Genomic DNA, 15,455 nt, shown 5'->3' with positions numbered 1-15,455 from the left:
ACTAGAGGTGAACCCAAGACCTCGTGCATGCTAAGCATGTGCTCTACCACTGAGCTATACCCTCCCTTCTCTCTACTAATGTTTCTGAATTGAGTTCTTATCTCATATATGTAATAATGAAGACGGTACTTTGGGAGAGTCTAAATTCAAGTCCAGCTAGTTACAAAGGCTAATTTTTCTCATTTCAGTTGAATATATAGATGTCATAATATAAATAAATGTCAAAGAGATTTAATGAGGGGAAAGGTCTTATTTAGTTGCGGGGAGAAGTCAAGATGCCAGATGCCAGTCGGTGAAGGAATAGCGCATGTGGTGATGGAGATACCGCAGCTGGAGGGAACAGTAGACATTCCGACGGTAGAGGCAGGAAAAAATGGAATACGTATAAATTTAAGGAGGAGTTTCCTTAGCTGCATAATGCGAAGTATGATTCTGTTACACACTTTAAGTATCTAGATTTTAGGAGGAGGGGAGCATAGGATTCTAAGAGCTCCGAGTCAGAGGACAATAGGCAAGGGGAGAATTAAGGTGGGTTGGGGCCCTGAAAGTCAGGTCACGGCACGGGGGAAATAGCCGAGTTAGGAAAACATTGCAAAATGCCGCAAAGGAGAAGTGAACTCCTATTTGGGGTGTATCACAGACCTGTGGTCCACCACGCTGTGCAATAACCTGGGTTACTGGGGAGGAGGCTTTTCCCACTGTACTTACTCTCATACCCACCTTCTCTCACTGAACAATGACACACAGAGTCTCTTCTAAACCTAAATATCATTATTATAATTTTTTTTCCCACCAAAAAAAAAAAAAAAATTGGTTTAGGAACCCGGGCTTACATCATACAGGCTCAGAGGAGCGTGATTTGATCTAAACCATGTTTTTATGGGTTGATGCATTTCCATTGTTACCCCGAGTGCCATAAATTTCTGGCTTCTGGGAGGAAGGATCTCTGCCTTCTTATCTCAGGGCAATAAGTGAAGTTCCTAACATGACCTTCATAGCTGGAAGTACTGAGGGAGAGGCAGTGCCAGTGGATAGCCATCCACATGCTCTCAGATCCAATATTCTTTATTTCATGTTTGGTATATAATGCCCCAATTTTTCTAGACCACTCTGAGAGCCTCATTGTTTTCTTCCAATTTAGAAAAATAAAAGAGATTTCTAAGTAATGTATGCAGTAGTTGTTTCAGGTTATTGCGGAGGTTAGAACTCTGCTAAAAGTGGCAGAAGTCCAACTTAGGTTAAAAGGGGAATTTATTGGAATTGCAGGGCGACTCATGCATGCATTCAATTAGATGTATATAGATTCATTTAACATTCATTCAGCAGATATATAGAGATACAGACCTAACTATAGATACAAATGTGTATCTATCTATCTGTCTGTTAAATCTGGCATATTCTATTTTCTGGGTTCTGTGTTTGATGTTAGCTGTGCAATGGTGAGCAAAATCAGCCAAAGTTAGAAACCACACCATAGAAATGCAGGAATGGTGAGAATGAAATTGGATTCAGGCATCACTGGAACTGGGGACCTGCAGCCATAGAACTTTGTCTTTGTCTCCTCTGATGTTTGTGGAACTGCTTAATTTTCTCTCACTGAATAATACCACGTCCTCTAGTGGATAGCAAACAAAGTTACCAACTGTCTTAAATTCACTTCTTACTGCTCCCACCACCACCCAAAGGCTAACTCACACACTTTCTTGCATCAAATTAAAAAATCCTGGGAAGATCTCTGATGCCTAGTTTGAATAAATGACTCAGTGCTGAAAAATATCCCCCACAGCCAAGAGGTTTAAAAACACGGCAGCTTCCAATATCGCTAATTACTAGAGAAATGCAAATCAAAACTACAATGAGGTATCACCTCACACCACTCAGAATAGGTATCATTAAAAAGTCTACAAATAATAAATGCTAGAGAGGGTGTAGAGAAAAAGGAACCCTCCTACACTGTTGGTGGGAATGTAAATTGGTGCAGACACTATGGAGAATAGTATGGAGGTTCCTTAAAAAACTAAACATAGACTTACCGTATGATCCAGCAACCCCACTCCTGGGTATATATCTGGCGAGAAAACTTTAACTCGAAAAGACACATGCATCCCAATGTTCACAGCAGCACTATTTACAATGGCCAAGACATGGAAACAACCTAAATGTCCATCAACAGATGACTAAAGATGTGGTATATGCATACAGTGGAATACTATTCAGCTATAAAAAAGAATGAAATAATGCCATTTGTAGCAACATGGATGGACATAGAGATTATCACATTAAGTGAAGTAAGTCAGACAAAGAAAGACAAATATCATATGATGTCATTTATATGTAGAATCTAAAAAAAATACAAATTTTATTTACAAACCAAAAATAGACTCACAGACATAGAAAACAAACCGCAGTTACCAGGGAGGTGTGGGGGAGAGGGATAGATTAGGAGATTGGGACTAACAGGCACACATTACTATATATAAAACAGATAAACAACAAGGACCTACTGTATAACACAGGGAACTATACTCAATTTCTCGTAATGAGTTGTAGTGGTCAAGAAACTGAAAATATGTATGTATATGTATCACTGACTTGCTTTGCTGTACACCTGAAACTAACATTATAAATTGACTATACTTCAATAAAAAAATAAGAATTAAAAAAAAAACAACAACCCAAAACATGGCAGCTTCTGTGTGCTCCATGTGTGGAGGGGAGGAGTGGTTTCCAAATAAAGGTGGGGGTGGTGGAGTTAGGTCTACACTCCCATAGTTTTCCAGTACTGTCATCTTCATAATCAAATATTTGAGTCAAAAGTGTAAGCAAAAGGCAGGCTAGGATAGAACACACTAATTAGAAGACTAAAGAATGTTATCATGTACAGAGCTTTGAAACACCTCCAAGGTGTAAAGTTTTAGGCCTAATTATGAGAAGCTGCAGGTTGTAAGGAGGATGAGTTATCTTGGGACATCAGACTTAACATAAATATGATGACTTTTCAAGGCGACAGTCAACAACAGGCCTTTTAACACCTAAGGGGTAGAAAACAGATTAGTGACGATGTCTGATAATGAGATTCAGTCCTTAGGTTTCTCTATCTGTAGTGCAGTTCTTCATTAGTGGATAGCTCCACATACTCATGCATTTTACAGGAGAAAACCCAAGTAGACATCTCACCAAAATGTTCTTTCAGGGAAAGTTTATTGTGATCTAAAGCTAGGCGTGGGGTGGAGGGGAAGGAGTGCCTACTGCTTGCAAGTATAAAAAAACACAGAGATCAATCGAACACTTCTAAAATGTGGCACGGTTAAGAGTTATATTAATTTAATTGAGTTCACCTTGAATAATCCGAAAGGAAAAAAGTGACAGTGCTGAGCCCTCAGTCCAGATCTGCCAAGCTCACACCCACCAGGATGGATTTTGATCTGAGTTTACATCTATTTATAGCCTCTACTGATATTTGGCTAATGAAAACTTGAAAGCAGATTTTCTAACCAACAGCACATGGCAAGTAGAGGGATGAACTGTTGGAGACACTGATCTGTTTGATAAATAGAATCAGAGCTGACCAGCGTGGCATACTTATGAAATGAGAATGTGTTGCACTTAATTGTACATTATTAGCAGAATAGAAGGGGGAAAAACCACCAAGAAGGTGAACCTTATACTTTTCTCTAAGAAGAAGTATTTCTCAGCAGAAGGTAGAAAAAGGGAGCTGTGAGGGGGAGGGTACAGCTCAGTGGTAGAGCACATGCTTAGCATGCACAAGGTCCCGGGTTCAACCCCCAGTACCTCCATTAAAAAATAAACAAATAAACTTAACTACCTCCCCCACAAAAAAATTAAATTAAATTTTTTTTTTTTTAAAAAAGAAAAGAAAAAGGGAACTGTATTATTCTTCTCTGTGTAGTAGATAAAAACATGCAGCCTCTTCGATGTCTTGTAATAACCTATAATGGAAAAGAATCTGAAAAAGAATATACGTGTGTGTGTGTGTGAATCCCTCTGCTATACACCAGAAACTAACACAACATTGTAAATCAACTATACTTCAATAAAAAACAAACAAAGTCCCCCCAAAAAAACAAAAAAAGAAAAAAAACACATGCAGGCTTTGGTGCCACACTGACTGACTTCAAATCTGGACTCTGCCTTAGACTATTTAACCTCCCCAGGCTTCACTCCTCATAGGCAGGATGGGGATCACAACAGCACTTGTCCCACAGGGATGATATGTAAAGGGTTCAATCATGTACAGTTAACCCTCGAACAACACGGGTTTGAACTTTGCGGGCCCACCTACACGCAGATTGCTTTCAATAGATACATACTACAGTATGACACAATCCTTGGATGCGGAACCTCGGATCCGGAGGGGTGACTGTCAAGTTATGGGTTGATTTTCAACTGTGTGGAGGGTCAGCAGCTCTAATCCCCGCATTGCTCATGGGTCAACTGTACATGTAAAGTGCTTAAACCGTGTGTGCCACTCAGTGAGTCCCTATTAAACTTAGCTCTTTTGTTACTGCTGATTATCTGTAGTCAGTCACGGAGCAATAATCTATTTAGCATCCTCAGAATCCTTGATCAAGCCTTGGAACAGAATAACTTTTCTCTTTTCTACTCTCACTAATAAATACTATGATATTTAAAAAATAAAAATGCTAGTGTGCAGTACTTTGGCATGAGGCACCATCTATATTAATTTCTAAGAATTTCCTATGCAATAGGTTTATGTATTTCTGTTACAGGACCAATTCCTGTGTTTATGGGTGTAAGTAGATGAATTCAGGATGTTTAGAAACTCAAGAGGACTCAAGGCCTCCAACAGCTGTTATTATAATAAGCCCTTAATTCTTGATATTTCTCAAAATGGACTCCCAAAACATTAAATAGATATATTCTCTTGCACATAATTTGCTCATAGTTTACAATTATTAATAAATATTCACTGATAAGTTATACATTTATAAAAATAAAAAAAAAATACTGAGTTTGGGGTAGAATCAATATTGATTTTTCTCTCCCTCACTCTCTCCCATCCTGTTTGAAAAATTTCTCTGGGACATATTACTCAGGAGCAGAACTACTTTGTACATTCTACATACTAATTTGCTTATTGGTTTTAGACATTAAAATATCTCTCCCTGTGTTGTCATGTTGTCATGTACCTATTAGCTTTGTCTGTGTGGTGGCTTACTGAGTAGAATTTTAATTTTGATGTAATAAAATTAATTAAGATTTAATTCTGGCCATGAGGGAGTAAGCAGATTTTACCCCAAGTAAGAATTCTGAACAGAATGCATACAGCAATTGATTTCTTGATTTCAAAAAATTAACATTTTCCATAGAATTTAAACAAGACCCAGAGTCAACAATAGCTGTATATTTTCCTCGAAAATCTGTTTTAGCTGAGTCATATGTATTTTGACATGTATTGCCATTCAGTTTCGAGTATCTCTTAATTTCCTCTGTTATTTTGAGCAGTTTGAATTCTTTGAATTTATCTTCTTTGGGATTATCTTCTTTGGACTGTGACTTTTAACCTGATGATTTCAGCCTTAAGGAGTTTATCTGTGCTTGATGCAGAGGGAAAAATGATTTATGCATACTTTTGATTCTGGAATTCTCTTTCCCACTTCTCTCATTGCTTTCTCCTTTGCAGCTAGGCTCTCTCTAGAGATACACAGTCAGCTCATTAGAAAAACAGTTGACTTTTAGCAACTTAGTTCTGCAAATATGAAGTTGACATGTGCAAATTCAAGGTTCTAGAACTCTTGCTTAGTGATGAACTACTTTTTATAAGAATGGATACTATTGAATTTCAAACGAAAAATACAGCTCAGCTTTATGAGTTGGCTTGCTTAACTGGTAAAGCTACGATATCCATGGCATTTTAATTTATACTGCCAAAAAGTAATCTTTTTTAGAAACGCTTTTAACTCTAAAATACTAGATTTTTCATGCAACTGAGTAAGTAACAGTCACTTCTGTAACTACCTGAAATCATTTTGCTGACCTTTCACATGAAACATATGTTGTGCCTAAAAATGAGTGTTTTAACATAATTTCATAACATTGTCTAACATAAGCTGTGCACTGATAATTTAACTTTCTTAATTTTCATAGAGAAAATTTTAGAAAATCTTATTCTCAAGAATAAAGAAAAGCCATTACTTGCAAGAGGATTGGAGTATGTACTGTCTATTTCTGGGCTAGACATATTCACTGACCTGAAAATCCTAGTGTGAGCATCTTTTATTCTTAGATACTTTGATAGCACTGTTACATAATGCTAGGATCCTATGAAGAAACAGGGTAATGTAAACTAATCACTGAGTGGCATTCAGGGATTGTGGGTCCTACACAGTCATTTGTTCAGCTGTGTGTTTAAAGCCTGGCCATGCTGTTGCCACTCTCCAGGCAGGAAGACTGCAGGAAGGAGGGGTGCTCTTATGCTTCCTTTCCAGATCACACTCTAGGACCACAATGCCAGTGTGCACATCCTTAAGCCTGAAGGTTTGGCAGGGGATGGCTGTTTAAGGCAGCTGGAACTTGGAAGAGTGAACTGGGGTGAGCACCTGTGTGCACGTGTGTGTGTGCATGCATGTGTGTCCACACATCTAGGGTCAGCGGAGGAGGGAGCTCAGGGTCAGAACTCAACACAGTTCATAGCACTGTACAGATAATGAATGAATTTTATACCTGTTTCAAATTAAGAACTAATAAAAACAAAGTGGTTTTCCACTTTCATGGAGGTTCCAGTCTCATAAGGGAGATAAGCTACTTCAATATAAAAATGATAAACCAGCAACTCAAGGCAATATAGGATAATATCCATAGCTAGCACCTATTGAGTATTTCCAGTGTTAAAACACATTGCATGTATTTTCTTATTTAATCCTCACAGAAACTCTGTGAGATTGGTTCTATCATTGTTCCTATTTTAAAATTAGGAAATTGAGGCTTAGGTCAATCAAAGTCACATAACCACTGAGTGGCAGAGCCTGAGGTCCTCAGGTTATACCCCTATGTCCTCAGATTATTTTGTGACCTTATGATGCCCTGCCTTCTCCTATATCTTACACTCTGCAACTTCTTAGCCTCTACTCGCTTTTTTTGTGCTGCAGAGAAAAGAAACAGGTCAGAGTGAGCTGGCGAGAACAGGGAAGGTAAAAGAGGGGGCCCAGGACTGATTCTGAAAAAAGTGTTGATGCTATTGGGATGAGACAGGAAGAATCAGAAGAATATGAGCAAAATATGAAACGAAGAAAACACCATTAAAAAAAGCTCTCTTCATCTCTCCATATGAATAGTTTTTTTCTTTACAGGATCCATTAGGAAAATCAAGTTTCAAAAGTAGAACAAAAAGTCCTTTCCATGAGAATATGGGGCTCTGTGAAGGAACGGCAAAATGCTTTAGATACAAAAAATACTTCTTTAAGTGACATAAGGTAGAATTTTCTTTCTGCAAGCAGGGAAGTATACTGAACAATGTGCTCTACCTCCCCCAGGTATGATCAATGGTCAGTAGCAGGTCAGAATAAATCACTCCTTTCTCTTAAGGAGTATTCCTTTTATGCAAAGACATTTACTTTCAGACTCTTAAAAGTGCTGCAGTTGGGCCATTGGGTTCTCTTTGTTCCTTACCATTAAATTCTGAATATTGTGTTTAACTCTAAATTCTACCTGACAGGTACCACCAAGAGAGCAGCACACCATCCAAGGACTCAACTCTCGGCCCTCCTTCTGACCCCAAGAAGCTGTCCCTTCATGGCCAAAGTGCCTGTCGACCCTTACCTACCCCCTCCAGGAGGAGCTATCAGTCCACCTCAGCCACTGGCCAGGCTGTCAGTGTGCCACTTTGCACAACAAACACAAAAGAACCCCAGGGATTTTCAGATCACAAAGACTCTCTAAGTGAAATCTCTTTCAAGTGCAATGGGAACGGAAATGAGTTTTACTTAGGAAATTCCTCCCCAGCCTCCCCTTTACAGAGCAACCCAAACCTAGAGAAAAAGGAGTCAGAACTTCATTTGTACGTTATTTCCACCACCTCATCAATATTTCTGCACTTAAAAAGTTCATGGAACAATTATATTATAGTAAGTGTCCTCCTAAGTTAACCTTGACTTGAGTACTGTGTTTTAGGGTACCCTTCCCTGCCCTTCCTCCCCATTTTGGAAATTTAACTTTGGAATTTAATAATTCCAATTGTGTAAGACACAAGGCACTGGACAATTAAGGAGATGATTTTATTCAGGCTATTGCAATAGGGAAAATGCTCATTAATGAAAAGTGTCTTAAAGAAAAGGAGATGGCCCTGAGGTTTTCTAAACGCAGGTAATAAACAAGGAAGTCATCAGTGAGCCTCATGGGAATTATGAGGAAGGATGGAGATAGGTCTTATCTTGGAATTTCTGTGAGCAGGGTGGTCTTTTGCAGTTAGGTGGGGTGATTTCTCAACCATTCTGCTTTCAGAGAGCACAGAGCTCAGATAAAGTTCAACATTATCAACATGTTTCTGTATTCCCTAGCTGCACTATTGAAAGTAGGTTCGTGGGAGTCATTGTCATAGGATCAGATAATTTTATAGAGATCTCCTGGTCTGTGTCCCTTATTTTATAAATGAGGAGACTGAAGCTCAGAAATTTTAAGTGACTGACTTGATATTATATAGTAAGTTTAGGGGCAGAGTCAGAACTCTCATTTAGGAATCTTTTTATTACACTAGGATCAGTTTTAAAAAAAGTAATTTGCTAAAAGAATAATATGACTCTTTTTTAGTTATCTTCAGTGACACATAATTTTTATTATTGATCTTCCAGAATGATAATATTAAGGAATATGACAGATTCTTTCACTCAGAAGAAGCTAGGAAGCAAGGGGATTTATAAGTGGCCAAAAATTGTGAAAGATTGCAAGACAACTCTAATTTTTTTCCCAGAGCACAGTTCAGAATATTTAATCTTTAAATTAAATGTTGAAAATTCCTCCCTAAAATTTTAAACAGCTTTCTCCAAATTAAGAATGCGAATGAATCATAAATAGAGGGAAAACCCTGCTCTACTAACAGAAGGCCTCACACGTTCTAACAGAAAACCCAAAACTTAAGTTGACTTTTAAAAGTCTACTTAATACTTCAAAATAACCGTTGATGCTTCCCTGAATTAACTAACTCCCAGTTTTAAGTACTACTTTTAAATTCTGCAGCAGAAGCATGTTTGGGGCAAGCCAGGCCAACGCATAGCCCTTCGAATAGTAACAGCAGTAACAAATAACAGACACGTATTGTTAGTAGCAGTAGGAACTGTTCTGATGCTTTTTATATATTAACTCATTTAATCTGTTGACAGTCTTATGACGTAGGACTGTTACTCTCATTCCACAGATGAGGAAACGGAGGCACAGGGAAATCAAATGATATATTCAAGGTTGTACAACTAATATACAGCTGGGATTTGACCCCAGATACTCTGATTTTTTCCCTATGACTACTGAAATAAATGCAGGTGGGGGGGTAATCTTTATGAGTTGGTGGATGTTATTATTAAAAACAATGTTCTATTCCTTGAAAGATGGAAAACAAGTAAATATTTCATATAGAAATGATGAATCAATCAGGTTAGCATTCATTCTAGTGAGAATAAGATATTAATTCAATATAAACATTTTAAGAGTTGCGACTTTTCTGTGACATTGAATTCTTTCATCAAGTTGGTCACTTTTGGTTAGTCTTGGTGCTGTCTTCATAAGTTTTAGGGAACTGAAAAAAAAAATAATATCCTAAATCAGTCAGACTTATCTTGGGTAACTGACCTCCTGTGCCTTGAGATTTCCTTCATGTTGAGGTATGCAGATGCTCTTGGGAAAAGAAATTAGACGTCTTAACTCTCAGTATACTTTCAGGTAAAATTAACCTAAACCATCCAGCTAGAATTTAGCACTCACTCTGATTTTAACTGTTTCCAAAGAGTCAGTAACCTATTTTATCTATAACTTTCACCAAAAGTAATTATACCTGAATTGTTTAGCATCTTAAATTCTACAGAGACAAAATATGGCAATTCTTTGCCCTTAATATGTTGTGAAGATAACTGTAGAAAGCTAAATAACTAAGGAATATTCTCAAATTAAAATTCAAGATTTAAGGCAAGAATAAACATTTGGAGAGGGAAAAAAGGCAGGTTTTTTTTTTTTAAAATACATACAGCAATGACAAAAATAGTAAGAAAAAGCACATTAATTCCCTCCCCTCCGCCACTCACCTACCACCCTATTCTGTAATCAAGGAATAAGCCGGGGGAAGCTTGTTTGGAGTTGTAAGTCAGCAACATTTCAGAAATTCCTTCTAACCTGTCTGTTAAGCTTCAACATAAATAATTATTTAGAGAATCTGCTAAACACTACATGCCCATTTGTTTCAAGACCCAGGATGAGTGGGAAATGGCGACACTAAAGATTTAAGGAAAAAATAACTCCATTTATGGGGGAATAGCTAATGAAATTATTGTGTATCTTGGCTATGGAATACTAGATAATCATTAAAAAGACTGAAGTCAGTCTGTATACATAGACATGATAAACTGTCCATCATGTATTAAATGAAAAAAAATTACAGATTAATATATGTGATATGATGTAGCTAGTACTAGTTACATATTATAAAAATATATCATCTAATGTGTAAATATTACAAATGTATATATTATAATTAATATGTTTTTACATGTCTGAAAGAATATAACAGTAAGGTATTCTGAATATTGTGATAAGAGGGGTAGGGAACTGTTATCATTTACTTTATGCATTTCTGTACTGTTTGATTTTGATAGATTATTTTATTTTTTATTGAAGTATAGTCAGTTTACAACATTGATTATTTTATTTTATAATGAGCAAATGTTATATTTAAAACTTAAAAAATATATATATAACAGAAAAAATCCTCTGTGGTATTATTAAATGCTCGAATGAGTTACATGAACAAATCATGTACTGAAGAAGGGATTAAACAATAGATACATGACATTGACTAAAAATAGGAAGCACTGATTTTCAGTAAACAAAAATTCTAACCATTCCTACTTTTTTTCTCTTTCAGAAAGCTACTCTTTTACAAGATCCCCTCTATGTTAGTGAGCTCAGTCCTGCTACTGGAAGTCAAAAGCCATATAGGTAAGGAGTGATGACAGGACAGAGTTGCGTGGGGGGGGGGTTGTTCTCTTTCTTTGCCTCTCCTAACTCTACGTACTGCTGACCGTCACATTTATATATACGGCAACTCTCTGCCTGGAATTGCAGATACAGTTACCCACTGGACATCACTTCTTGTATGTTTCACAGGAGCCTCAAAGTCAGCATATGCAAAACAGAACTCAGCATCTTCCTTCTGGGACCTGACCTTCCATCTGTGTTTCCTAACACGGGGCATGATGTCATTTTCTCCAGATAGCCTAAGCCAGAGTCCTGGATGCCTAGAGCATCACCCCCCATATCCAGCCAATCACCACATGATTTAGTGTACTCACTGAATGTCTTTGGATAACATCCACTTCTTTCCACTGCTGCCTGCTCAGGCCCAGTTATCTCTGTTCTGGGTTCCTACAGTATTTTTCCAGCTGGCCTCTGCCTTGTTCTTGCCTCTCTATACCATGCTGCAGTACAACAGAGGAATTTTTCAGAAGCACAAATCTGATTGTGTAATCCCTCCTTTAAAGCCCTGTAAATAGCTCCCCATTGCTCTTAGAAGGTCTACACTCTATAACAGCTTATACAGATCTTCCTGATGTCTCTTTATTTTTCCATCCTCAACTAGTGTGCTCCCCGCACTCCTGCCCTAAGCTCCTGATCCAAATGAACTCGTGGTTCTCAGAAAGCTCCCTGTTTATCTGCTCTCTGTTTATCTGACATGATGGCTTCTATTTAAGAATCCTACTCTCTTCTCTCCTTCCCCTTCATAAAAAACTTCAGCTCCCCAAGTCTTAGCTTACTCTCCCTTTGTCTAAAAATCATTTCTCAAAACTAAGTGAAGAGGGCCCCTTTATAACATCCTGTGCCTACATACCTTGTGGCACTGTCCAGTCTGTATGATGGACTGCTTGTTTGATTACGTGCTGTCCTATAATGCAGTATGCTCCTTAAGGACAGGGACTCTATCTTGATCACCAGCATATAGTAGGCTACCAATAAACCTTTACAGAAGGAAGGAAGGAAGGAAGGAAGGAAGGAAGGAAGGAAGGAAGGAAGGAAGGGAAGAAGGAAGGAATGAACAAGATAAGATAGAGGCTAGGACCTTATAGGCAAGGCTAAGGAGTTTGGATTTTATCCAGACTTCACAGTTCTATTACGTTCTCATCACAGTCTGCCTCATATTGAAGTAGTTACTTGTGATGTGACTATTTCTTCCAACAGACTGTGAGCCCCTAGAAGGCAAGGAGTATGTCTTATTAATTTTTTAATTTTTCTTACTTAAAATAGTGCTTTGCATTCACTCCATGAATTGATGGTGCCAATGATTCTGATAGTAAGTAAAGTCATGGGCAAGTTTTGAGAGATTTATGACAGTGACATATATTGGGAGTCATGTAAATGAACTAAGGGTAAGTTTAATTTTAAAAGATTTATGTTCATTCCCCACTAAACGGAACCTAAGTTCCGTGGAAGAATGACTGATTCTAGGTCTGGGGCAGGAAATACACAAATGAGTCTGAAACAGTAATGCGGCCCTGACTAAAGGATACAGGAGCCTATGTGAAGTGGCTCCAAATAGCCAAAGATTGAACAATTTGAAAGTCAGAAAAAAATAATGAATGAGATGGCTGAAACACAATGAATATATAAAAAATTCCAAAGTGTATAATGATGCATCATAGAGAGAAAGTCCTGCCTCCTACCCTTCCCCAGAAAGAAATAAAAATGCACTGAACTCCATTGGAAGTAAATAGGGCACTAACTCATTTCTCTGCAAATCAAGCAAACAAGCGGAAAGAATTAAGCATTATCCTGCCTTTCCTGCATAAACAGTAATTAGTTCAGGGTAACCAAGTAGCCCAAGTTGATGAGCTGTAAATTCCATTTTACAGAATTCCAGCTAATGAAATGTGGAAGGGTTAATAGAATAAGAAAATTACCATTTTTTTCAACCTCTGATGATATAGTAGATTCATGCAGTGATCCTCGATGGATGAAACCATTAGATAGAAAGGTGAAGTGGAACTTCAGAATGGAGGGGTCATGTTGTAAATAACTAAACCCACTGGTCAGTCTCAGCATCCCTTAGGTAGGATGTTATAATGAGACACTTAAAACTTTTGTACCTCATTGTTTGATGCAGTATGAAACACACAGCACCACCTATGACATATCTTTGTTCAAACAATTAAACTTAAATCTAACTTAAAAGTGTGGGTACGTCAGCCTTAAGAAGGAATGAAATTCTGACACATGTGACAACATGGATGAACCCTGAAGAAATTATGCTAAGTGAAATAAGCCAGACATAAAAGGACAAATATTGTGTGATTCCTCTCATATGAGGCACCTAGAATAGGCAAATTCGTAGAAACGGAGCAGAATAGAGGCTACCAGGAGCTGTGGGGAGAAGGGAATGGAGCCATTGTTTAATGAGTGCAGAGTTTGTTTGGGAAGATGAAAAAGTTCTGGAAATGGATAGTTGTGATGATTGCACAACATTGTATATGCATTTAATGCTGCTGAACTGTACACCTAAAGATGGTTAAAATGGTAGGTTTTATGTTACGTATATTTTATTTCAAAATTTTTATAGGTGTGTGTGTAAAAGGTAATAGATAAAACAAGATTGGCAAAATGTTGAAAATTATTGAAGCTAGGTGATGGGTATGTGGGGGTTTCTTATACGCTCCTCTCCATTTTTGTGTATGTTTGAAAATGTCTATAGGAAAAGTTTTTAAAAGACTTAAGAAACATAGCAAGCAAATATAACAATTATCTTATTTAGATCTTGATTCTAACAAACCAAATATAAGAAGACATTTTTAAGACAACAGAAAACATTTGAATATGGACTGAGTATTAGACAATACCATAGAATTATTGATAATTTTGTTGGGTGTGATAATAATGATTTTGCAAGGAAATGTTTCTTTAATTTTGAGTTAGGTTCTGAGGTATATAGGGGTTAAATAACAATGTTTGGGATTTCTTTTTCAAAAAGATGGTTATACAGGTAGCTTAGAATTTCTACATGCTGTCATATGTCTACTTTAAAAAAGTATCAGTTTTAATGTTGGTGCTATATTATATGTAAAGTGATCATAAAGCTAACTGTGTAATAAAACAGGCTGTAACTTTGTGTTATCCCAGAAAGCAAGGAGAGTTCTGCCACTATTTTGACTCAGGAAAACCATATTCTTGCAAAGTTAATTTCTGAAGGCGACATATTTATAATATAGTAATTTAATGCACCATGAAGGATGCAAGTATATGCACAAGATACACGAGAAATGGTTTCTTTCTGTGAGGCATCTTTGGTTTAAAAGGAATAGGTGTTCTTTGGGTTTTCAAATTCAAAGGCATTTTCACAGTTGTGAGTTCTGTAATCTGACCATTGTGAACATATACACAGTGCTTCTGAGATAATGTATGAAAGGCCTTTCCAGCTGTAAAGCATTATACAAATGTAAAGTACTACTTACATCAAATGTCTGGAAAAGTGAAAAAATATAGGAGAAATAGAGCCTATCATTAGATCAAGAATCCTCTTGCCACATTATTTGGGAGAATTTGTGTTTTCCAGCTCATGAAAATAAGGAATATCTGTTAACATTAATATAAAATTTCTCCTTATTCCTGAATGGAATAATGGAGTCTTTTGGCAGTAGACTTTTTCTTATTTAAATTAGTCAAAGGAAACTTGTCATCTATGTAAAAGCAAATATTCTCTGAATTTTCAAAGAAAGTGTGATTATACATAACTTCTCTGTAGATATACAGGCTACTGAACCTAACTTGAATTTATGAGTTATATGAGACCTCAATTTCTATACGAATTGATTTTTAGTATGAAGTCATTAGTGTGCTTTTTTCTTATGCAATTTTTTTTGGCCTTTTGAAAAAAAATAGTTTGGTATTAATATCTATTGTCATAGGTGTCAAAAGATAAAAACAGTCTATTTCTATATGGATCTTAGCAACTTGCTGGCTCCTAATGGGAAAAACTGGAAAATCAATTTTAAATTGTTATGCTGATATTGTATTTTTTCTAAGCTTTTACTTTTCTAAGCTCATTTGTTTGTGAAAACTACCTTTGTACTGGGTTTTTCTTTTTAGTTCTAAGAGAGTAAAGTTTGTGGTTATTTTTAAAATGAAGTGTGGCAGTAATTAACAGTGGATGCACAGGGAAGCAGGATTCAAAGCTCATTCCTATTTTATTTAGATAACATTTATGAAACACTTACTGTGTGCTAAGCACA

General features: G+C 36.9%; 2 protein-coding genes across 2 annotated transcripts in view; one reads left to right on the top strand and one right to left on the bottom strand.

The window, feature by feature from the left end:
- XPOT (exportin for tRNA) overlaps positions 1–15,455 on the bottom strand; it is a 134,079-nt gene that overhangs the window by 66,509 nt on the left and 52,115 nt on the right. The window lies entirely within an intron of this gene.
- The window catches only part of C12H12orf56 (chromosome 12 C12orf56 homolog), a 68,406-nt gene that overhangs the window by 27,092 nt on the left and 25,859 nt on the right, over positions 1–15,455 (top strand). Inside the window, exons 4-5 of the mRNA XM_014565743.2 lie at positions 7,697–8,105; positions 11,105–11,178. Of these exons, the coding sequence (XP_014421229.2) occupies positions 7,697–8,105; positions 11,105–11,178 (483 nt within the window). The remainder of the gene's footprint in view (positions 1–7,696; positions 8,106–11,104; positions 11,179–15,455) is intronic.

This window comes from Camelus ferus, chromosome 12 (genome assembly GCF_009834535.1).
Source record: "Camelus ferus isolate YT-003-E chromosome 12, BCGSAC_Cfer_1.0, whole genome shotgun sequence".
NCBI lineage: Eukaryota > Metazoa > Chordata > Mammalia > Artiodactyla > Camelidae > Camelus > Camelus ferus.
The sequence above is the reverse complement of the archived record's forward strand: the minus strand, read 5'-3'. Positions and strand labels throughout refer to the sequence as shown.